Source organism: Chiloscyllium plagiosum, chromosome 1 (genome assembly GCF_004010195.1).
Source record: "Chiloscyllium plagiosum isolate BGI_BamShark_2017 chromosome 1, ASM401019v2, whole genome shotgun sequence".
Taxonomy (NCBI): Eukaryota; Metazoa; Chordata; class Chondrichthyes; order Orectolobiformes; family Hemiscylliidae; genus Chiloscyllium; species Chiloscyllium plagiosum.
The window spans coordinates 153,466,892-153,491,915 of record NC_057710.1 but is presented as its reverse complement, the minus strand read 5'-3'; the positions used below and the strand labels follow the sequence as shown (position 1 = coordinate 153,491,915).

Sequence of the window (25,024 nt, the reverse complement as noted above, 5' to 3'; positions counted from 1 at the left end):
GTTGTTGTGGTTCTGTTCGCCGAGTTGTAAGTTTTTGTTGCAAACGTTTCGTCCCTTGGCTAGGCGACATCATCAGTGCTTGGGAGCCTCCTGCGAAGCGCTTCTTTGTTGTTTCCTCCGGTGTTTATAGTGGTCTGTCCCTGCCGCTTCCGGTTGTCCGCTGTAGTGGTTGGTATATTGGGTCAGGTCGATGTGTTTGTTGATGGATGCCATGCCTCTAGGAATTCCCTGGCTGTTCTCTGTCTGGCTTGCCCTATGATAGTAGTGTTGTCCCAGTCGAATTTCATGTTGCTTGTTGTCTGCGTGTGTGGCTACTCAGGATAGCTGGTCGTGTCGTTTCGTGGCTAGTTGATGTTCATGTATGCGGATTGTTAGCTGTCTTCCTGTTTGTCCTATATTGTGTTTTGTGCAGTCCTTGCATGGTGTTTTGTACACTACATTCGTCTTGCTCATGTTGGGTATCGGGTCTTTCGTTCTGGTGAGTTGTTGTCTGATCGTGGCTGTTGGTTTGTGTGCCGTTATGGGTCCTAGGGGTCGCAGTAGTCTGGCAGTCAGACAGGAAGACAGCTAACAATCCGCATACATGAATATCAACTAGCCACGAAACGACACGACCAGCTATCCTTAGTAGCCACACACGCAGACAACAAGCAACATGAATTCGACTGGGACAACACTACTATCATAGGGCAAGCCAGACAGAGAACAGCCAGGGAATTCCTAGAGGCATGGCATTCATCCACAAACTCCATCAACAAACACATCGACCTGGACCCAATATACCAACCACTACAGCGGACAGCTGAAACTGACAACCGGAAGCGGCAGGGACAGACTGTAAACACCGGGGGAAACATCAAAGAAGCGCTTCGCAGGAGGCTCCCAAGCACTGATGATGTCGCCTAGCCAGGGGACGAAACGTTTGCAACAAAAACTTCCAGCTCAGCGAACAGAACCACAACAACGAGCACCCGAGCTACAAATCTTTGCACAAACTTTGTTCAAGATTTTTGTCGTGAGCTGTAAGTTTACAAAGTTCATTGTGTAAAATCTTAATAAAGAACCTTTTCCTATTCCTGTGAATGTCACACCCCTAATTAGTTTTGTTTGCATGCAGTCATGAATTGGCATTCTTTATAAGTGTAGCAATTTTCCATCATTTCTTTATCAGAATATCAACATATTTCTAATATCTTGAATGTTCACAAGGGTGTGGACTGGAGGAAGCTAATATTGTAGAAGCATATATCACTAAGTATAAAACAGCTTTCATGAACTGCAATTGTTTTTGGAATTTCAAGAAAGATTTTCATTAGCACTTTTTAATGATGAGTTGGTTTTATAATATTCAATCTAAGTTATTTTAATTAATATGTGAAGACCAGTAAATGGATTACATATTTGCTTCGAGTTGTCTACGAAATTTGATTTTATTGTTCCCTTTAATTTGTCAAGTTGCTGGCTATTTTGATCAATTGTATTAAATTAGCTTATTAAAATGTAATAAAAATTTTAAATCATTTTATCTAATTTTTCAAGGAATAAAGTAAGATTTAGACAGTATTTTGAAAATGTGTTCAAATTTTACATTGGTTATGTACAAGTGATGAATCAACTCCTGTTTTTTAAACTTGAGTTCACAATCTATTTACAATAGCAAAAAGGAATTGTTACAAGTTATTAAAGGAAAATTAATTCTATCCATGCATCCAGTATAAAATCTAGGATTTGAAATGATTTGATAATCCATGTGACTCACATTCAGTTTGAAGGAAGATCATTTACTAAAATATGATATTAAGTTTTCCTTACATTTGTGGACTTGTTGGCTAAACCATGGTATTTTGAATTCTGTTATATTTCTTGAAATAAACATTTGTGTTTCAGGATGACAATCTGATGGATGTTCTACAGCTGCTAGTAGCTCTGATGTCCGAGCATCCAGGATCAATGATTCCTGCTTTTGATCAGAGGAATGGAATGCGGTAAAATCTTACACATGAAGTTATATCTTCTCGAATGAAATGTTGTAGGTTGTTGAAATTAGTAGTAGCTTGAAATTTGCTTACAGGCATATTGATTGTATAAAATAGAAGTAGGATTTTGGAATGCGTTACCCATGTAATTGGAGTTTTATTTAATAGTTTTGCTATCCAAATTTTAAGTTGAATTTAGAGTTTCTAAAACACCTGATGTATATATCCTTTTGTTTACTACCTTATGGCACCCACTGCTACTGAAAATCTTCCAAATGATTGACTTGTAAATTGGAAAGAATTTTCAGCAGCTGTGATTTTTGTTTTGGAAAGATAAAATATGAAAATGTTGAGGTATGACCAAATCTATGAATCCTAAAAGCACTTCTTAAGACATGAATGTGAGATGAACTGGCTCTCTGTAGAGTTTCTTAGTACCTCAATGGAGGAAAGCGTGGCATGAACTGGGATTTAGTCACAATTCGGGATTAATTAGTCTTTTGAACAAACTTATTTGGCCTCATTTGTTTGTCAGTTTTTTTTTTAGATTAGATTAGATTAGATTACATTACAGTGTAGAAACAGGCCCTTCGGCCCAACAAGTCCACACCGACCCGCCGAAGCGAAACCCACCCATACCCCTACATTTACCCCTTACCTAACACTACGGGCAATTTAGCATGGCCAATTCACCTGACCCTGCACATCTTTTGGACTGTGGGAGGAAACCGGAGCACCCGGAGGAAACCCACGCAGACACGGGGAGAATGTGCAAACTCCACACAGACAGTCGCCTGAGGCGGGAATTGAACCCGGGTCTCAGGCGCTGTGAGGCAGCAGTGCTAACCACTGTGCCACCGTGCCGCCCACAGTTCATTAGTTAACATTCACATTTATTGATAGCATGTATTTAATGAGAGTCATATGCAAAGTAATTAAAGTGATTGAAAATTGTCGACATTTTTGATTATTGTTTGATTAAAAAGCTGGTACATATTCTGTGCTTGATAAAATATACTTTTTAAAAGCCATGAAATAAAAACTTAGAATTTCCCCAATTCTGTTTTTTTTCCTACTTGGACAATGTGTAAATCCTTCAGGTAGTCATGCACATATCTTTTTTTTTCCCAACTGAATATAAATCTCACTATTCCTTTTCTCTTTTAACCATTCTCTGATCTACACTTTGAGTATGAACTTATCTAGAACTCTTTCTGCTTATATCCTAATGCTCTCCAAATCCTTTTTATTCATCGCCAAATTTGATAGACCTATGTTGGTTTTCAGTCATTTGTGCACAGAAATGATTGATCAGATCCACTATTTAAGGGATATATTTTGGCCAGGACAACAGAAAAATCATCTGTATGACTCTGATCCAAACAGGTATTTTATGTCATTTATGGGCGGATGAATGTTGGTTCAACATATTAATCAAAAGATGGTACCTCCACCACTGCAACACACTCTTAGTATTTCATTGAAGTTTGTTCAAATTTCTGGACTGGGTCTTGAACTAATAAGACCATAAGATATAGGAGTGGAAGTAAGGCCATTCGGCCCATCGAGTCCACTCCACCATTCAATCATGGCTGATGGGCATTTCAATTCCACTTACCCGCATTCTCCCCGTAGCCCTTAATTCCTTGTGACATCAAGAATTTATCAATCTCTGCGGCAGTTAGCATCCCGGCCTCCACTGCACTCTGCGGCAATGAATTCCACAGGCCCACCACTCTCTGGCTGAAGAAATGTCTCCGCATTTCTGTTCTGAATTTACCCCCTCTAATTCTAAGGCTGTGTCCACGGGTCCTAGTCTCCTCGCCTAACGGAAGTAATTTCCTAGTGTCCACCCTTTCCAAGCCATGTATTATCTTGTAAGTTTCTATTAGATCTCCCCTTAATCTTCTAAACTCCAATGAATACAATCCCAGGATCCTCAGCCGTTCCTCGTATGTTAGACCTACCATTCCAGGGATCATCCGTGTGAATCTCCGCTAGACACGCTCCAGTGCCAGTATGTCCTTCCTGAGGTGTGGGGACATTTGCCCAAAGTTAATTCTGCCTATATCCTGACTTGCGCCATGTTACCCTTATGCTTCAGCCTTCTACTCCCAAATACACTCTGGTTTCCAATCTGAGAGCACCTTGATTAAAAAGTTCTTAATTTTTTTTAATCAAATTGCTCCATGGTCTCAGCCCTGTCCATCTCTGTAACCTCTTCCTCACTATCCTTGTGTATCCTTGATTTTAATCACTTGAACATTGGCAACTGTGCCACCAGCTACCTGGGTCTTGGCTCTAAAACTTCTCTAAACCTCTGTTTCACCTTCTGTGTTTTATTTTAAGGCATTTCTTAAAACCTACATCTTTGACCAAGCAGCTGTCCTAATATCTCCTTATGTTGCTCAAAGTCAAATTTTGATTTTTGATATTCTTATGCGGTACCTTGGAATATTATTTGCTATGTTAAATGCACTGTTACATTTTTTTTGAGAGGCTGGTTCTCTTTGGTCACTTTTATCTTTGAACACAGCTAATGTTGATAGAAAAGATAGATTTTGAAGTATTGAACTACGATTTCTTGTTTTGATTTTTGGAGTGTTGTCATCTGGTTACCCACCATTGACTAAAATCTTACCGTGGCTATTTCTATCAGTTTGTGACTATGTTCTCTGTTGACAATTTTTAGGATAATCTATAAACTGCTGGCTTCAAAAAATGAAGGGATAAGGGTGCAAGCTTTGAAAGTGATGGGATACTTTCTGAAGCATCTTGCTCCAAAGTACGCGCAAGTAAACTTTTATGTAATCTATTTCATCAATTAATTGGTCAGAGGTGCTGTAAGATATTCCTTTGAAATGCAAGTTGTTTGTTTCTTAATCTATGTGGATTTTGAGATTCAAAATTTAAGCTCTTGTGAATCAAAATCCATCAGCCCATAGGTATTCAGTTACCATTTTTGTGTACAGATCTGAAATTGCTATTGTGAATGAAATTTTTACAGCTTTTATGTATAGTGCATTCTTCTATAGGCGCAAAGCTGAAGTCATGGTTGGACATGGTTTGTTCTCCTTGCTGGCTGAAAGATTGATGTTGCACACTAATGTAATTTCCATGACTACGTATAATGTCTTATTTGAGGTAAGGATTAAGTAATCAAAATAATGATTTTTTAAATAATAAATTTGTAAAAGCACTGTCTGAATAGATGTAAATTTGTTTTCACCATGGATAATTTAATTTCAACAATTTTTGTTATAAGACTACACTGAACATGAACAGACTTTGCACTTTAAAAGTTTTGCTATGTTGAATGTGATCAAAATGAAAGGTATATGTATTTTATTCAAATTTATTCATCTGGTCATGGTGTCCTGCTGATAGTCATCATGCAATGTAAGAAATAACTCAGTGATGTAAATTCCTTTGTAAGTGATGTGCATCTGAATTTAGTCTCTCAGCACAATCTCAGCTTGAAATGAAAGTTATAATTGAATATTTGGTTGTAATCTGAGATTTTAATTAATTATTGTTTTACTTAAATGTATTTTAGAAGTAAAACGTTCTTGCAGAATGTCAATGTGGTTTGTGTTTGTTAATTTATGAATGTTTCAAGCACTCAACTACTATAACTAATTCAAATATGCTCGCTTAATGAATTTTTTCTTGGGATGTTGGCATCTCTAGCAAGGCTGGCATTTGTAATATAACTCTATCTTCCCTTGAGAAGATAGTGGTGAACAACCTCCTTAAATTGATGCAGTTCCCATGGTATAGGCTTACCCATAGGGAGGGAGTTCCAGAATTTTGACTGAGTGACAGTGAGGGAACAGCAACTTAGTTCCAAGTCTGGAAGATGTGGCACTTTGAGATATTGGTGTTTTAGTTGCTTTGTACTCCTACATGGTAGACGTGAGGGGATTGGAAGGTTCAAAGGATTCTGTCATGAACTGTATTGACTCTTGAACTACACCTTGTAGTTGCAGTAGATCTATGGTGGAGGGAATATTGTGGTGAATGTTGAAGATGGATGGATGCCAACATGTGGACAATTTTGTTTTGATGGTGATGAGTTTTGTTTTCAGCGTGATTGGAATTGTGCTTTTTCGTGCATATTCCTCATTCTTGGGCTTTGTAGACTGTGAAAGGAGTGTCAGGAAATAAGTCATTTGTCACAGTGTATTCCCCCAATTACAAATCCTCTGTAATTGCAGAGTGTGTACATATACTTAAAAGTATTGCAATCTGGAATTCCAAAATCAAGAGAATAGAGCCTTCCATGACTGATATCAAGTATGCCACAATATTTACTTACTTAGAACCCAACTTTTAATATGTAACTTTGTCAAAAGGTGTGTATTGGATTTAGTATGGCCATTGAAGTTGCATGTGGAGAAAAGGTGGAGGAAAAATGTTGAAGTTGGAAAATGGAGAACATTAAACAATTGGTGTAACATGACTGATGCATGGCATTGAGATTTGGGATCCGTCAGAAATATGCAGACACTTGATGAGGAACTTGGAACACCACTAAGTTCTGTTTGTTGAAGTTATTTGAATAGGATTTGAGCAAGATTGGCCAGACCAGCATTTCTTGCTGATCCTTATTTGACCATGGGAAGGTGATGATCTGCCGCCTTGAATTGCTGCAGTTCATCTGGTGTGAGTATATCTGTAACATTTTTGAGGGAGTTTCAGGAATTCTGATTCAATGACAGTGAATGATGATAATCAGACAGGTTGGTGTGCCATTCATGTTGTATTTGGGACAGTTTCCTGGCACAATTTGTTATGGATCAAACCAGGGATCTGGCTATTTTATATTGGATAATGTGCAATGAGGCAAGTTTAATAAATGATCTGACTAAAAGATCCCTGAATAGTGACCATAACATCATAAAATCTGGCATTCAGTTTAAGAATGAGAATCCTGGGTCAGAACACAGGAGCATAAGAATAAAGAGCAGGAATAGGCAATTCAGCCTCACAAACCTGCTCTGCCATTTAATATTATTATGATTGATCTCACCTTAGCCTAAACTTCACTTTCCTACCTGCTCCCTTAAACCTGTTGCTAATTAAAAAATCTGTCTTGTCTCCTCCTCAAATTTATTTAGTGTCCTAGCATCCACTGGATTCTGGGATCGTGAATTCCATAGCTTTACGACCACTTCAGAGAAGTAATTCTAATTCTTCTTCTTTTAAATCTCTCACCCCTTTACCTAAACTATGATCTCTTATTCTATAACGCCCTAAAAGGGGAGTCATCTGCTTTACATCTACTTTGTCAATCCCCTTTAGGGTCTGATATAACTTGATTAGATCTCCTCTCATTCTTCTAAATTCTAGCAAGCATAAACTACTCAGTCTCTTACAAGACAATCCTTTGATCTCCAGAATTAATTCCAAGGGGCTTTCTCTGAACTGCCTCCAATGCAATTATGTCCACCTTCAAGTAAGGGGACCAGAACACTACAATAAAAATCTGATGTGGTCTGACCAGTTCATTGTACAGTTAAATCAAGACTTTTCTTTTATACTTCATTCCTTTAGCAATAAATGTGACAATTCTTTTTGATCTCCTTATTACCTTCTGGACCTGAATACCAGCTTTCTGTGATTCAAGCACACGTCGTTCTGTTATATCATCAATTTCATCAATTTGTTTGAGTAGAAACTTCAACATATATTGTACGATGTTTCTGTTGGTGCGAAGTAGCTGGATAACAAATTGTTGCGATACATTTGTCTATAAATCCGTGTTGTAGCTCTTTTTGCATTTGTCTATGGTGCGTAAGTTTTAATTCATAGTGCAATATCATAATGGCTTGGTTTTTCTTTTGACACTCATCTTACTGTCAGCTGCTTGACATAGACGTCCGTTGTATTTTCTGAGAGTAGTCTAAATCTTCAGTCTAGGTATATGAAGATAACACTCAGTTGTTTGCAAATAATTCGTTTTGAGATGTTTGTTTTTCTCTGGACCGAGAAAGTGTTGGAAATGACAGTTTTGTGATAAATGTGTTAATACCTGAACACTCTCTTCCTAAGATCCTAACTGAGCAGATTTGCACTCAAGTTGTGCATAAGCAGCATCCTGACCCAGATTCGTCAGTGAAGATACAAAACTCACGTAAGCATTAAAAAGTTCACACTTTTTTTTACGCCCATTATTATGGGTATGTTTGCCTATCAACTATTTCAGTCATAAGATCAAGGCAGAATTTCTGTGATTGCAACCAAAGCTACATTTTAATGATTGAATTAAGTGATATATATGTAATTGGAGGAATTAAACATTATGATAGAACTTGAAGTGAAAAAAGCACTTGGCCTTGACTACATGCTCTCTTGAATACTGAGGGAATAATGGATAAAATTGCAGAAATTCAATCATAGCTTATGCAAAATTTATGAAAATTGTGCTTTCCTCAAAACAGAGCGATTATTAAGTTAATTAAGTCTGCTTTTTGGATCCAGCCAACCCTGGCAAGGCTATTTATCTGAGTGAGCATTCATTTATGAGTACATTCATAGCTCAGTGATTGGATGGCTGGTTTGCAATGCAAAGTGAAGCTGCCACCAGCATCAGTTCAATTCCTGCACAGTCTGAGGTCTCCATGAAGGCCTGGCCTTCACAACCTTGACTCTTGCCTGAGGCCTGGTGACCTTCGGGATGAACTCATCACCAGTTGTCTCTTTGTAATGAGAGAGCAGACCTGTGGTCCTCTGGGACTTTGCAACTGTACATTTTACAGTATGTTCGTAACAACGTTGATGAATTGATAGGACAAATTGAAATAAATAGGCACAATATGTGTCATGTAAGTTAAAAGGATGTGGGGCAGATCTGTTAATAAATGATTAGTTTTGGGCGCTAGTGAGAAATGATCTTTTCTTGGAAGATCAAGTTTTAAGATCATGTTTGGGTGGAAATAAACGTGAAAAAAAGTGATTGATAGGAGTAGTTTATAGCTACATTTAAGGACAGTGTATAATTCAAGAAATAATGGGGGTTTGTGAGAAAGGTGCTATAATACACTTGAGTGATTTTAATTTTCATACAGATTGGATAAATCTAATTCTATGTACATTGTATGTGTTGACAGATTATTTACTTTTTAAGAATTAGTTTGCATGTACAATCAAAATTATGACAAATTAAATAATTGCGACTTCATTTTGTACAAAGCATTTGCCACACCACTCAGACCTCTAACAATTTAATTATGGGTTTTGTAAAATAATCTGACAATTAACGTCTTGCCTCCACCTACTTATTTTGAAATTCCTTCATCTCCAGCATTTGTTTCAAGCCAGCACATCTATAGTCCCCTCCCTCTCCCCCTCCCCCTCTCCCTTCCCCTCCCCAACAGTACCCATAATTCCAAGTGTAAGAAAATGACCCAGAAAGCTTTTAGAAACTGGAGTATTGGTTAACTCAGTTTGCTGGACAGTTACTTTACAATGCAGAGTGACACCAGTGATGAGAGTTACTTTTTTACACTGGTAGAGAGGTTATAGGAAGGAGTCTCCTTCTCAACCTCTGCCCACTACCTGAGGTGTGGTGACCCTCAAGTGAAACCACCACTCGGTTGTCTAGCTCTCTTCAGAGAGCTGCCCTATGGGCCTCTGGGAATATAGGGACTTAATTTTTGGACTGATTATTGTTTCTAAAAGTAACAGTTATTTGGGCAAATGAGGTAGCATGAGGGCTCTGTGGCTGATGTGTACAGACTTCCAAAGGCATATAATAACATCCTGCACAATATATTTTTATGCAAACTTGAGTTGAAACTGGCTGAATAGCAGGAAATAGTGTAGTGGTGAAGAGTTGTTTTTTTGGCTGAAAGGACGTTGAAAGTTGGGTTCACCAGGGATTGGTATTAAGACCCCAGACAATATCACGATGTAGATTAATGACCTGACTTTAGTCTAGAGCGCACAATTTCAAAATGTGCTAATTACGCTAAACTTAAAAGTGTTGTGAATAGTGAGATTGAATGATGTAAAACTTGAAAAGGATACGGTCAGGTTGATGGAATGGGTGGACGAGTGACAAATCCAATTTAGTGCAGAGAGGTGTGAAATACTCAATTTTGTTTGAAATAATACCTACTTGCAATATAAAATCAAGCACACAATTCAAAAATATGTGCAGAAATAGACCACTGAAGGTACATCTGCTCAAATAATTGTAAGTTGCAGGGCCTGTTGAGGTCATAGTTAATAAAGCACAGGGGATCCTAAGCTTAATGAATAGGGTGAAAAAATTGGGGGGGTAAAACATCAAGCAAGTGATAAAACTAGCTGATATAGAAGACCGGTTTGGCCTCAACTATTATTATGACCAGTTCTGGGCACCACGCTTTTAGAAGATTGTGAAGGGTTTAGGTAGGGTGCTGTAAGGATTAATGAGAATAGTTCTGGGCATAAAGAACTCAAGTTTGTTGCTTCTGACCTGTTCTCATTAAAAAAGAAAAATGAGAAGAGTACAAATGAAGTAAGACAAAGTCGTGAGGGGCCTGGACAGAATAGATAGGAAGAAACAGTTCCTATTTGTGGAAATATGAAGAACCAGAGGAAATTATTTTAATGTGACAAAAAAAGAAAATGTGACATTACAAGCAATTCTTTGGGTCTGGATTGCTCTGAGAGTCGTGAAGGCAGATTCAGTAGCTTTCAGGAGCGAATTGGATCATCATCTGAAGATGTGAAATTTACAGGGGTTTGAGGAAAAGAGAGGACAATGGCACAAGATGGATTGTTTTTGCAGAGACCTATTGCACAATGACAAACCAAGTGATCCTGTCCTGTGCTATAATAATTCTATGATACCAGAAGTATGGGAGAATACATATATGGAAAGGATTGACTGGACAAATGTTGTATCTATTGAAAAGAAGGCTGCTTTGATAGGAGTCTTTCAAGTCATAAAAGGTTTTGATACAGCGGATGCAAAGAGAATGTTTCAAGTTGTGGGAAAGAGCATAAATAGAGAGCATCAATAATCACGAAGAAATCCATTTGTGATTTCTGTATATTCACCCAAAATATGCAACTATTTATATTTAAGTGTAAATTTAGTTTTAGTGTCCCAGGTTCGATTCCAGCCTCGGGCGACTGTCTATGTGGAGTTTGCACATTCTCCTTGTGTCTGCGTGGGTTTCCTCCGGGTGCTCTGGTTTCCTCACAGTCCAGAGATGTGCAGGTCAGGTGAATTGGCCATGCTAAATTGCCCATAGTGTTAGATTCATTAGTCAGAGAGAATTGGGTTTAGGTAGGTTACTCTTCGGAGGGTTGATGTGGACTTGTTGAGTCGAAGGGCCTGTTTCCACATTGTAGGGAATCTAATCTAATCGTATTGAGCTTAATTAGTGGGTGGATTTTTAAGGCACCCCTGTAAAAAGAAAAAGTGTAAGTTTTCTTGATTTCTGAATTCTAGGAGTCACAAATCAGCCTGATTCATCTTTTAAAGTACTAATTGCTTTGAAAGTTCTATCAGTTTTAAAATTGCATTCTGATTATTTTTCAGAAATCCTGAAAGTAATTGCAACATTGTTGAGGAACTCTCCTCAGATGTTAGAAACTATGGAGGTTCGGCGTGTTTTTTTATCGGATATGATCAAACTTTTCAACAACAGCCGAGAAAACAGGAGGTATGTTTGCTGTTGAGGTAAATTTTGACTGCTTTAATTTAGTTGAATTAATTATGCTTGGCCCCATATTCTGATTTTCATAACTGCGAAGTTTGGACAAGTAGCTTAGTAACTTTTGATTTTCTCACTCGCCCAATCCACTTGTGTGTTTAGATCTCTTTAGTAAATATTTAAGTAAAGGGTGAAGTTGCTTGGCAGAAAGCTTGGGGAAAATAAATTTGTTGATACATTTTGAGCACTTTCCTCTGATCATGCAGAACACTTGCAAACACAGACCCCCCCAGCTTAAAGATTGCAAATGCTTAACCCCTAAGAATTGAACATTTTTTTTTAATAGCTCAGTCAATAATATCTCCTGAACATAAACTCCAGCATTTTAAAAAAAAGTACTTTGCTCTGTACATGCTGAGTGTAATACTGTGCTTGTTCTCGATTTTGAGTTTGAATTAATGTTTTTAAGTTTTGTCATTTTATCTTGAAATTTTGAGCTTTCTAGTTGCTCAAACTAAATCACCTACATACCTGTATCTTATCTATATTGTTCATCAATATTATTTCCCCTCTGTCACCTTTTCACTGGAAAGTTGCGAATTTTCTTAATTGCTTAGTCTTGGAAACATTGATCTAATTCTTCAAGGAAACAGGAGGTGCATTACATCCAATTCTTCTTTGAATGCTTTGCAGCTTGTATGGGCCTCTCCTCCAGTAAAATGAAACTCATTGACTCCTTTGTCACTCCTTTAACATTGAGAAGGTCTGTGAGCTGGTCATTTCCCCTGATTTCCTTGCTCACTAAGCTTAAATTTCCTTCAGGCTCTTCCCTGCCTTTGCCTGGAAATTCCTCATGGATCTCAATCATGACCCTTCTAAAGTTTATCTTGCCCATAAGAATTATATGTCCTCCCATGGTCCCATTCCTGAGAATCTGTGAGAGGGAGAGAGGGAGATACATTGTTTTAAGTTGAGCCAAAGTTAGAGTTTAGTACAACATTGAAATTACTAAACTGAGTTTCAGACATCATATATTTTTAAGAGAGTCTATTTTTATCTCATTGTATCATTTGCCTCTGTCTCCTTCAGCACCAGTTGCTGAAACACTCATCAAGCTGCTTCATTTTAAGATTTGATTATTTCAGTGCTTTTGTAATACACCTCCTCGAAGTTTATCTCATTCAAAACTTTAACTTGGGTTAAATCCTCTATGAAATCAAAAATTCTGTATTCATGATTGTGCGAATACTATCTCCGAAATCTTCTCCAGCTCTGCAACTCTCCAAGAAGCTTTGTTCCCCTGACCTTTTGTGCCTTCTTTCCCATTTTCTTCACTTCCTCTTTGTAATGTTTGCCTTTAGATGTATATCGTAGTTTTTTTTTGTGGTTTGGAATGACCTTCCAAATCTTGACTTCTCGGCCTGCATCTTCTGGATAACTTTCTCAATGACCCTCTTTGTACTGGTGTCTATTTTTGTTTGTACTTCTATGAGTTGCCTTCATGCTGTTTTAAAGTTAAAGCCATTGTATTAATGCAAGTATTTCAAGTGACCAAATCTGTGTACGCCATATTATAGATTTGGCTTCACCAATGACTTTAAGCTTGCAGAAATTGGTTAAGATGTGGGATTCACTAAGTGCGAGGAGTAGTTGTAGCATATAAAACTAGCAGCATTAGTAGGCAATTCCGCCCCTTAAACCTTGCTAATCCATTTAATACAATCATGGCTGGTCTCATCTCTGCCTCAACTCCACTTTCCAGCCTGTTCCCAATAAATCTTTACCTTGTTACTAATTACAAATCTGTCTATCTCCTCAAATTTATTCAGTTTCCTGGTGTCCATTATGCTCTGAGGATGGGAATTTTGCAGAGCCTTTGAGAGAAGTAATTATGCTTTATTTGCATTTAGATCTACCACCCCTTAGCCTAAAACTGTGACCTCTCATTCTAGTTTGCTCCACAAGGGGAATCATCCACTTTCTGTTCCCTTTATCAATCCCCTCTAGCATCTTTAGTTATCTCAATTAATGTCTTTTCATCCTTTTAAACTCTGAGTACAGGTATAAACTGCTCATTATCTTCTCACAAGACAAGCAAGTATGTCAAATGCTTTTAATTAGAAGTTGAATGTACAGATGGGGGAGAGGGTTCTTATATGCAGCAGTAGTGTCCCTGCCTCTGGTTCAGGAGGCTTGCATTCCAAGTCCCACCTATTCCAGAGTTGTCATAACATCTTGAACATCTTTAAACAGGGGTTGATTTTAAATATGTACACATGATGGTGAAAGGAATTGTGGGATTTTATCTGGTGATCTCAGATGAAGTGTAAGCACTGCCATGGAATTGTTGAGCTGAATAATTGCTTTGTTTTCTGTAAATGCAGCATATGCTGCTAAAATATAATTTGTCAAATTTGCAGATTTGTCACAGTTTTTAATTTAATCACAATTGTGGCAGCGAGCTCAGTAGTTAGCACTACTGCTTCCGATTCCACGCTCAGCGACTCTTTGGAGTTTGCAATTATGGAGGGTTTGTGTTGACTCAGTAGGCAGAATGGCCTGCTTCTGCACTGTAGGGGTTCTATGATTCTACAATTGCATTACTGGTGAGAAACTTTCAATGATCATGCCCAAATACGATTTTCTTCACTTTATTTGCTGTTTATGTTGTCATGCTGCCAGAGGAAGTGGTGGAGGCTGTTACAATTGCAACATTTTAAGACGCATTTGGATGGGTATATGATTAGGAAGGGTTTGGAGGGATATGGGCTGGGTGCTGGTAGGTGGGACTAGATTGGGTTGGGAAACCTGGTCAGCATGGACAGGTTGGACCAAAGGGTCTGTTTCAATGCTGTACATCTCTATGACTCTGTCATCTAAATAATTCTGGTACTAACTTGCTCGCTTAAATCCTAGTAGTTCTTCTGCAAATTCTGACTAAACTTTTTTAGTTGTTAATGAACACTATCTAAGTATTAAAAGATTCTTTTCTACAAAGCTGAATTCCATATATTACCAAGTTAGCATTTCTGAACCTTTTACAGTGCAGTTAGTAAATAAGTGATTTCAGATCTTAAAATGGAGTATCCTTCCTTGTTGCTTCATTGATTAAATGTGCCAAGTTTTTCAAAATGAAAACATCTGCCCTGCGTTACAAGCTGTCCAATAACTATTCTTTAAGAGATTGTGGCCTGGACTAAATGTTTTTACTTTGGTTCTTTCAGCATTGTATTAGTTGAGTTGGATCGTGGGAATTATTGAATCTTAGTAGGATATATGATTTTGAGTAATAAACAATTAGACAGTTTGATTGTGATGTTTCTCCTGAAAAGCCATTAACTAGATGATCCACTTAGATCAAAAGTTCCATGTCATTTGGATGGTCCTTAAATCTAATATCTGTTGCCCAATCCAACCACTGTTATCCAAAGTATTAATTACATAACTATATATCTCTTGGAAAGTTTTGGAAATAGTTTTTTGCAAAGTAGAAGATACTAGCTACAGCAGCATCAATTTTGACTTTGGTAAAAACAAGCTGCCAGAATGGCACTGTGATAACACTTTCACAGAGGTTACCTGACCCAGTTTGTGATTGGAAGCGAGTTAGATTTGAAGACATAATCTGAGAGAACTTTCTTTAGGAGAAACAGCCTTTGTCCTCTTAGATCATTATTTGATCTCTCTTGCACAAATTTGCAGATGAGTTTGCCACTTTTGTTCCTGAAAGGTGCTTCATCTATCTCAAATGACCAGGTGTTGTGCCTACCATACAGGGTGTTTTAACTCTTATATCTAGCAAAGAAACTGCAAGTTGACCCTTAATAGTAACACATGATATTTATTTCACAAAATTAATATTATAACAAAAGACCCTACAAATAAACCATTTACACCATATATATAATCAAATATCTTTTACTTGAACTTAACTCTGGATGATCATATACCATCACGCTAGATTTTGGCCTTGATTCACATGGTGATGATCATCAGGTGGTCTTCTGCCAATGGTCTCAGGGTGTCTTCTCTTTATAGTGGTTGGTCTCGAGTTACCACTCCTGAGGATGGTGTTGCACTGATTCTTAGAAGTCTTCATGCCCTTTTGAGAGGGTCATTGATGTCTATCAGTAGATTGTTCAGGGCTTGATTGCCCTGACCAATTGGTCCTAATCAGGCGATGATATTTCAATGGCAGGGTGGTTCTTGGGCATCTATTTCAGTTGGTGGTAGTGATGGGAGAGTATGAATTTCATCAGGAGTATGGTGACTGAGAGAATGTGCCAGGGATGTCATTGGTATTTGGGCAGTGTCATCTGCCTCACACTTATCAAGATGGTGAGACTGGCTGTGTTGAGTGCCATCGGCTTTTAATTGGTTTACATGGTAGCAGCTGTTTTTTCCTGTGGCTCACAGAGCTTTGTATACTGAGGGTCTCGCCTTATCCATCACGGTGTGGGGACATGGAGTGAGGAAGGAATTAGGGTTGTATATTTGTAGCATCACATGCTGTCCTATAGGGTACTCGAAAGGTTAACTTTACTGTTGAACTAAGCCTTACTTAATTTCCTTTTGGTCCCTAACCTGACTGCTGCTGCAAACTGAAGTGGCCTTGATATTTTCGGTTAGCTGCTGCACCACATTTTCATGAGTGGGGTCAGATTCTGAGAGGTCAAGCCCAAATAAGTAGTTGACTGTTTTCGTGGGTGAGCTTGTCATTAGAGTATGAAGGATATACCCTGGGGATTGTGAGATGGTGTTGCGTACCATCATGAGGGCGAGTGGAAGTAGTGTCCCAAGTTCTATTGTTCTGCTGCACTATCTTCCTTAGGGTGCGGTTCATCCTTTTTCCACAATCCCTCTTGATTGAGGGTGGCATGCAGTGTGGTATTTCTGCTTGATACCAAGCATAGTCATCACATTCTGCATGACTCGGCCGGTGAAATGGGTTCCTTGATTTGACTCGATTTTGTGGGCTGGACCCCATTTCGTGAACGTGTCTATGATGTCTCGAATATAAGTAAATCTGTTCCTACATGGTGGAAGGGGACCTGTGTAATCAATTTGTAGATTTGTCCAGGGCCTTCCACTGGACGGGTGCAGTTTTCCCTTTCAAGTATGCCTGTCTGGATTATTTTTGGCGTACATCAGATAGTTCCTTATGTAGTGTGTCCGTTCCTTATGTAGTGTGCTAGATCCTTATGTAACTCTGGTCATGAACACAGTCCTGTCAGTTGTTTGGTTGTGGCCTCCATTCCTTGGTGCCTGTGCCCATCATGGTATTGGTACATGATCTGATTTCTGTCTTGAATCGGATCTACGTAAACTCCTGCCTTTAAAACTAATCCATCCTGTGCCTGTACGGAAATCCTTCCATTCATCATAAACATCCGGATAAACTCCCAAAATCTGTTTCAAGGAATTATCATGATATTGTGCTTGCCTAAGATTCTCTGTTTGTTTGGCTTACATGACTGCGTTTGCCTGCTCACCTGTGAGTGGCTGCCAGAATTCTCCTACATGAGCACCTCTCTTAGCTAACTCATCTGCTTTGCGGTTATCTTCTGGGGATGTTTTGTGGTGGCTTCTAACTTTAATTATGCCATATTTCCTTCCATCGACAGATTTTATTAAGGGGGCTGATGGTAGCGGTTGTCAATCAGCAGCAATAAAGCCTCAAGCTTCCCAAAATGGTATAAATTCAATGAGGCTGTTGTACACATACTTGCTATCAGAGTTTATATCTGTGGATGAAGGGACCAGATTTGGGTAGCTGACTACATAGGCTACAGATGCTATTTCAGAAGTTTGGGGACTTGGATGTCTGGGAATTGTAAAGCTCATTCAACTAGTGGCAGTCCTTTATGGTCTGTCATATATATCCCACAGCCAGACTACCATCCTCTACGGTGGAGGATCCATCTACATAGATTTTGACTGTGCTGTCTGCGCCTCAACCTTTTTGTCTCATTTCTAATCATTTCTCCTGTTGCTTTGGAATAAAGGCCTGGTGGGGTGTTTAGTAACTATGATTTGGCAGTCATGTGAGTCTTCCCCATAATTTAGGTTATTGGTGAGGAACGTGGGCACTTTGATACATCTGACTATGATGCCCTGACCTTGAAGCAGATTAGACCATCATCCGGCTCAAATCTGGCTCACTGAGCTGTTGTTGTTTCAGCTATCCAGCAGGAGCTGGACTAGGGTGTGCTCAGTTGATATTTGTTTAAATCCACTGACTATAATGTAGTTGAAGTGCTGGACTGTCCAAAAGACTCGAAGGTATCGTTTACAGGTGGAAAACTCTTACTTTGTCGGCAATAGGACCCTGGAGACGTAGGTCACTGGATCTGGCCTACCATGCTACTCTTGCAGTAGAACAGCAGCTATCGTCTGGTCTGTGATTGCAACTTCTAGGGCATATGGTAAGTCAGAATTGGGAACTAGTAAGGCGGGTGCTGTTACAACGGCATGTTTTAAACCAGTTACTGCCTTTGTATGTTGGGATGCCCAGTTCCAGGCAACATTCTTTTTCAGCAACACAGAGTGGGGCTGCTTTGGTAGCGAACCCATCGATGTGGTTCTTGCAGTCTCCCACTCTACCTAGGAAAGATCAGAGGGCACTAACATCTCAGGAGTGGGAGTAGCGCAATGGAATCTATTTGCTTTTGGTCTATTTCTTTTTTTTTCCACATGGGTGACTATCTTTCCCAAGTATGTAACCCGAGGGCTGTAGAATCTGTGCCTTTTTGGGTTTATTTTACAACCTAGCACACTTAAAAGGTCAAGTAATTCATCTAGGAGCTGGATAAGTTTCTCCTTTGTTTCAGTTTGTAGGAGTAAGTTGTCTACATACTGGATTAGGCAGTCAGGCCAGAAAACCTTTCTAGGCCCTTGACTAATCGTCTATGGAAAATCAAGGATGCATTATGGAACCCTTGGGGTAGATTAGTCCAGGTATAGTGCTGGTCCTGAAAGGTAAACGCGAATTTGTACTGTGAGGACCGATGTAAGGGTATGGGCCAAAAACCATATCAAGTACTTTGCTTGAGGGGCTTGTTTCATTATTGTGGCTGGGCTGTTGGCTGCTGTTGGTGCATTGAGTGGGATGACTTTATTAAGCTTCTCATAATCAATGGTTAAACACTGAACCATCTGGTTTTCTGCCTAGCCAAATTGAAACATTATTAGTGGAGGCTACAGATCACAGCACTCCTTGCTGTAACAGACTGTCAGTTACCTTGGCTACCTCCCCTCTGCCTGTCTGGGGAACCTTATTTTCTTGGTGGTTTTGGGTCTGACCCCTCGATAATGATCTCTCCTGGGATATGCCAGTAGTCGTGTTTATACTGGGCGAATATCCCTTTGTGTTTCACTATAACCCCTCTCATAGCGGGTCATTGTTAGGGAATTGAACCAAAACTCTCCTGTTGTGCTAATCCGATTAGCATAACTGCTTGTTGAAATGATGTGTGCATTGCTAAATGGAGACAGTTGACCTATGCAGGCATTTACTGGATCAAAGGCAAGACTGTACCTAGTCATGTACAGTAGAATCTCGATTACCTGAGCGAGACCGGTGGGGAGTATTTTGTTCAGATAACCAGAAGCAAGTGGTAATTTATCAGTGCCGGTTATCTGAATATTTCTTGGTTATTTGGCAATGCTCGCCATAATGCCATTTGAACTGATCTATCGTACACAAGCGGTAATTTGACTGCCAGTTACCAAACATTTCTTGCTGTTTAACTAATAACTGAATGCTGAGTTGCCTAATGCCATTTTTATGGGACCTTGACCTTGTTCACTTAATCCAAAATTCGGATAATTGATGTTCGGTTAATCGAGGTTCTACTGTAATCAATGCCAAGGATGTATTCTGCACCTGGTGGAAGGTTGACTAAGCAGGGAGGTGGCATGTAATGTCGCCTAGTTTAAATTCGGTATTTTCAGTAACGTATCCCTCCTGTACATGGCAAGTAAATCTGCTTAAAGCAGTAGTCCCTGTGATCCACCGGGGAGATCATTAAATTTTGAGGTATTCAGGGTTGTGTAGAAATCTCTGGTATCCCAAAGAAATTCTACAGGGTGGCCGTACACTCTGTTTGTGTCGCAGACGCACACTGGGAAGGCAGAAACCTGACACAGTCATGTCGATGCCTCTTAGGGTGAGACTGGATATATGGTTTGGCTAGTAACCATAGCATGCCGAGTTGGTCCAACACTGCAATCCTGTTGCTATAAATTCTGTGTCTTATGATTCTGCTCCACAACCACCTGATGAAGATGCAGCGCTTCGAAAGCTAGTGCTTCCACATATACCAGTTGGGCTATAACCTGGTGTTGTCTGATTTCTAACTTTGTCCACCTAAGTCCAACACTGGCACCTCCAAATCATAATGTTTTCTTTTATGACAGTCTGCTCATTTCAGGTATCAATCCAGTAAACCTTCTTTGAGCCACCTCCAATGCAATTATATTTTTCCTTTTAAATAAGGAGACTAAAACTGCGCGCAATGTTTTAAGATATACAGGGCATTGGTGAGACCACAACTGAAGCATAATATCCTTCATAGTATGTTCAATTCCTCTTGTACTAAAGGATAGCATCCCATTAACCTTCTTGACAATATGCTGTATCTGCAAGCGAACTTTTTGTGACACGTGCACCAGAACACTTAAATTCCTTTACACTTCACAGCTCTGCAGTTGTTTTCCATTTAAGTACAAGTAACAATAAAATCATTAACTTATGATTTTTGATCTCGTTCACATAACTATTCTTCACAGAATCGCCGAATTGTTATAGTGTGAAGGGAGGCCATTCAGCCTATCATGTCTGTATCAATTCTCCGAATTACTTGGTGCCAATCTTCTGCCTTTTCCTTGTACCCCTGCACAGGTTTTCTGTTCAAATATTTGTCTAGTGCTTTCTTGAATGTCTGATTGAACCTACCTCTTATAGAAGATGTTATACAACTAACCCTAATCAAACAAGTGGAACATAATTCTTCACTTAATCAAGTCAAATTTATTGAAAAATATCTTCATTATACATCAATGCTTTTTAAAAAAAGTCCTCAACATCTGCATTCTGCAATTCCAGAGCTATAGAAACAGTTGCAATTTTGCTCAATCTTGGTTTTCTCCTTTGACCATTTCTCCCAAGGCAGCCTCTGTGTCCCTTTTATGTTCTGCTGAATTTTTGTTCTAAGTACTTGAATGACAATCTGTGACTTCTCTACTGTGTTAAATCAATTATGTTTGCTATTACTATGTTTGCTATTAATTTCTTCAAAGTGAATTGGAAGTAAAACTGTTGACATTGCTGGGCTCACTGACATGCTAAGGAAGATGAGAGATAAAACAACATCTTAACTAGGTGACTTAGTCTGACCGGGACTTTAATACTATTGCTCTGATTACCATATTAGAACTATTTTATAACTGACTGAAAGTAACAGTTAAACAACCAAAGTGAAATGTTAGTTTTGGTAACTCATTAAATAGCTATCACTATAGTTAAATGCAAATATAAGGTAGCTTAAGGCTCAAAGGAACAATTACTTTTAAACAGTTTTATCTTGTTTTCAGAATTTAAAAAAATCCATATTTTAAAAATACTCTCATTGGGATGTCTTCCAGCTATCACAAGTGCATCAGGTGGCCAGTGTGGTGTCTCAGCTAAACATTTGTGTGTATGTATTTGGCTTGATTTTAATTTGCACTTGCTTCAATTTCAAAACAGCCAACAGTAAAACTTTAGTGGTAAACAAGATAACGGTAAATTTATTACAAAACTGTAATTGTTTAACTGAAATTAATAAAGTTAACAAAACATATCTCCAAAAATTAGAACTGTTCTAGCAGAATTTCAACTTGCTTCTGCATTAAATGGATGGTCATGCGAAATGCAGGTGGATTCTTGCAGTTTGGAGAGGCTTAATATTTTAGGTAACCTGTAACAATATTTCATCTGGATAAAAGTAAAGTATATGCCTGCATCCCCCTTATTTGCCTTTGAAGCAAAGTTGCTTTGTGTATACAGTTATGTTTGTCATATAGCTTGTGACAAATGCAAATTAAGAAAATGTTGTACTTGATGTATGTCTGAATTTTAGATATACTCGCTGTTTGCAATCATTTAAAATTTTTGTTTATGTTACAAGAAAGTGATTTATTAAATGTTTGCACTTTCAAATTTAGAATTAATTCATAGTCATGTCATATCCAGCTAAAATTATTAGAATATAATTTTTTCATAAACTTGGCAGGTGCTCAGAATACCAGCACTTATGGAGAAAATTTGTAGCTTAGGAGCTCGTTGTTGTGGTTCTGTTTGTCGAGCTGGGAATTTGTGTTGCGGATGTTTCGTCCCCTGTCCAGATGACATCCTCAGTGCTTGGGAGCCTCCTGTGAATCACTTCTGTGATGTTTCTTCCGGCATTTATAGTGATTTGTACCTGCCGCTTCCGGTTGTCAGTTCCAGCTGTCCGCTGCAGTGGCCGGTATATTGGGTCCAGGTCGATGTGCTTATTGATTGAATCTGTGGATGAGTGCCATGCCTCTAGGAATTCCCTGGCTGTTCTCTGTTTGGCTTGTCCTATAATAGTAGTGTTGTTCCAGTCGGGCTCATGTTGCTTGTCATCCGAGTGTGTGGCTACTAAGGATAGCTGGTCATGTCATTTCGTGGCTAGTTGGTGTTCATGGATGCGGACCGTTAGCTGTCTTCCTGTTTGTCCTATATAGTGTTTTGTGCAGTCCTTGCATGGTATTTTGTACACTACATTGGTTTTGCTCATGCTGGGTATCGGGTCCTTCGTCTTGATGAGTTGTCGTCTGAGAGTGGCTGTTGGTTTGTGTGCTGTTAGGAGTCCTAGTGGTTGCAATAGTCTGGCTGTCAGTTCAGAAATGTTTTTGATGTATGGTAGTGTGCCTAAGGGCATCAACAGATGCCTAAGGGAAAGACAACGGAATGAGGACATGCCACAACCCAAAGGACTAGCCACACAACCATACATCAAAAACATTTCTGAACTGACAGCCAGACTACTGCGACCTCTAGCACTCGTAACAAGACACAAACCAACAGCCACTCTCAGACGACAACTCACCAGGACGAAGGACTGATACTCAGCATGAGCAAAACCAATGTAGTGTACAAAATCCCATGCAAGGACTGCACAAAACACTACATAGGACAAACAGGAAGACAGCTAACGGTCCGCATCCATGAACACCAACTAGCCACGAAATGACATGACCAGCTATCCTTAGTAGCCACACACTCTGATGACAAGCAACAAGAGTTCGACTGGGACAACACTACTATTATAGGACAAGCCAAACAGAGAACAGCCAGGGAATTCCTAGAGGCATGGCACTTATCCACAGATTCAATCAATAAGCACATCGACCTGGACCCAATATACCGGCCACTGCAGCGGACAGCTGGAACTGACAACAGGAAGTGGCAGGTACAAATCACTATAAATGCCAGAGGAAAGATCACAGAAGCGCTTCACAGGAGTCTCCCAAGCACTGAGGATGTCACCTAGACAGGGGACGAAACGTCTGCAACACAAATTCCCAGCTCAGCGAACAGAACCACAACAACTTATGGAGAAAGTCCAGCGCAATTTTCTAAGTTAATGTAACTAGTCTTTCTTGTTGAATTAAAGTAAGGTAATTTATTGTTGTTTGTATTTCTCATTTGTACTTTGATTTGTTTGCAATTTTGCATATTGCTAAAAAAACAGAACTGTCATTCTTGTGTTGCAGGAGCTTACTGCAGTGCTCAGTATGGCAAGAGTGGATGTTATCTCTTTGCTATATCAATGCTAAGAATTCTGATGAACAAAAAATAACGGAGATGGTATACGCTATCTTCCGAATATTGCTTTATCATGCAATAAAGTATGAGTGGGGTGGCTGGCGTGTCTGGGTGGATACACTCTCAATAACCCATTCAAAGGTGAGAATATTTTTAATATACTCTAGATAACAAGCTAATTTTTCAGTGTAATATTGTTGCAGTTTGATTCTATTTGTTGCCATTTAATGTTTTCCATGACCAGTGTGTAAAATAACGAAAGATTGTGTCACTTGAGTTTCTACTTGAAACTGAGTTTCATAGGAAATTGCTTAATTAAAATTGCTATATTTTTGCATATATTAATGCTAGGTGGGTCCCTTACTGAAAATTGATTTATTATTATTGGATGTTTCAAGGAGGATTTTGATGAAGGGCAAATTGACTGTTTTAATTTTTAAGCCACATGGGGGCATACTTGATCTTTGTGCTGTTAGTCGCGCAATTACAGTGCAGGGAAGTAAATGAGAATTGGATGATAGTGCTAGAGAACGTATTGCAAGTCCATTTAATTTTGACAATCAGGATTGTGCTTTTATCATTTTAGGAAGACGAATTTATGCTGCGACTACTTTGAATGTTTCAATTTTCAATAATATATTGAGTTTTTGCATTTTTTAAAACCTGGTTAATTCTGCCATAATATGGAACATTAAAAACAAGTTATTTCTCCCTCAAGACTTTTTTGATGTGTTAACAATCAACTTCTTGAGATTAAAGGATAAAATTGTAGTTATCAAAAATTATTAGCTACATGTAACTATTTAAGATTATTACGTCAACTTTTAAGTAGCTTGGATGAGCCTTTATGGATGCTTTATGATAGCATTATCCTGACACACTCTTGAAAATAACATCGTGAATTGTTGAATCAAAGCACTATTCCACAGCACCTTCAGATGTGAATGATACCTGTGTTATTCAAGGGAAAGGCTATCACTTAGACAGGGCAAGCAGAGATGAGATATTATCCTGTGGACAATGTAGTAGATGTGATGATAGTGACTAAAGTGTATTTTATATGTGCATTTTTAAAAAAAAATTTAGGTTCATTTTGACAAGAAAATGTGTGTGGGGTTATGGTTAATGTCTGGAGACACACAGGGTAATTCCCATGAAGACCATGAGTGCAGAATGCTGACAGATTGGCTACAGTGCGTTTCACAAGTTTCAAAGTGTTATAGAATTTTAATAGAAGGTCCAAGGTACTAAATGGTGATATATAGCTGTGGATACCCCTGTTATGATTGAACTTAATTTTTTGTCATTAATATTAAATACAAGCTTGTGTTTGACTAGAGGTTCATAATGTTTTGAGTCAAATTTCTATGGAAAACCTTTTTGCTAAAAATCACGGAAGTCCGTTTTTAGTCAGCTAATTCCAAGAGAGTGGAGGAGCAGAGGAACTTTGCAAAGTATATTTGCATATTGTTTGAGGCAGGAGGGCAGCTTTGGAAATGTCCTCATTAAATGAATGGGATCCTGGGCTTAATAAATGCATGTGTAGAGTACAAAAGCAAGCA

The 25,024-nt window shown here is 38.8% G+C and overlaps 1 protein-coding gene across 2 annotated transcripts in view; it reads left to right on the top strand.

Moving 5' to 3' along the window:
* Window positions 1–25,024, top strand: part of lrba (LPS responsive beige-like anchor protein) — an 875,634-nt gene that overhangs the window by 104,293 nt on the left and 746,317 nt on the right. For both annotated transcript variants that reach the window (XM_043699606.1, XM_043699616.1), the window contains exons 16-21: window positions 1,888–1,985; window positions 4,669–4,761; window positions 5,012–5,120; window positions 8,031–8,112; window positions 11,515–11,638; window positions 23,411–23,603. In XM_043699606.1, the coding sequence (XP_043555541.1) occupies window positions 1,888–1,985; window positions 4,669–4,761; window positions 5,012–5,120; window positions 8,031–8,112; window positions 11,515–11,638; window positions 23,411–23,603 (699 nt within the window). The remainder of the gene's footprint in view (window positions 1–1,887; window positions 1,986–4,668; window positions 4,762–5,011; window positions 5,121–8,030; window positions 8,113–11,514; window positions 11,639–23,410; window positions 23,604–25,024) is intronic.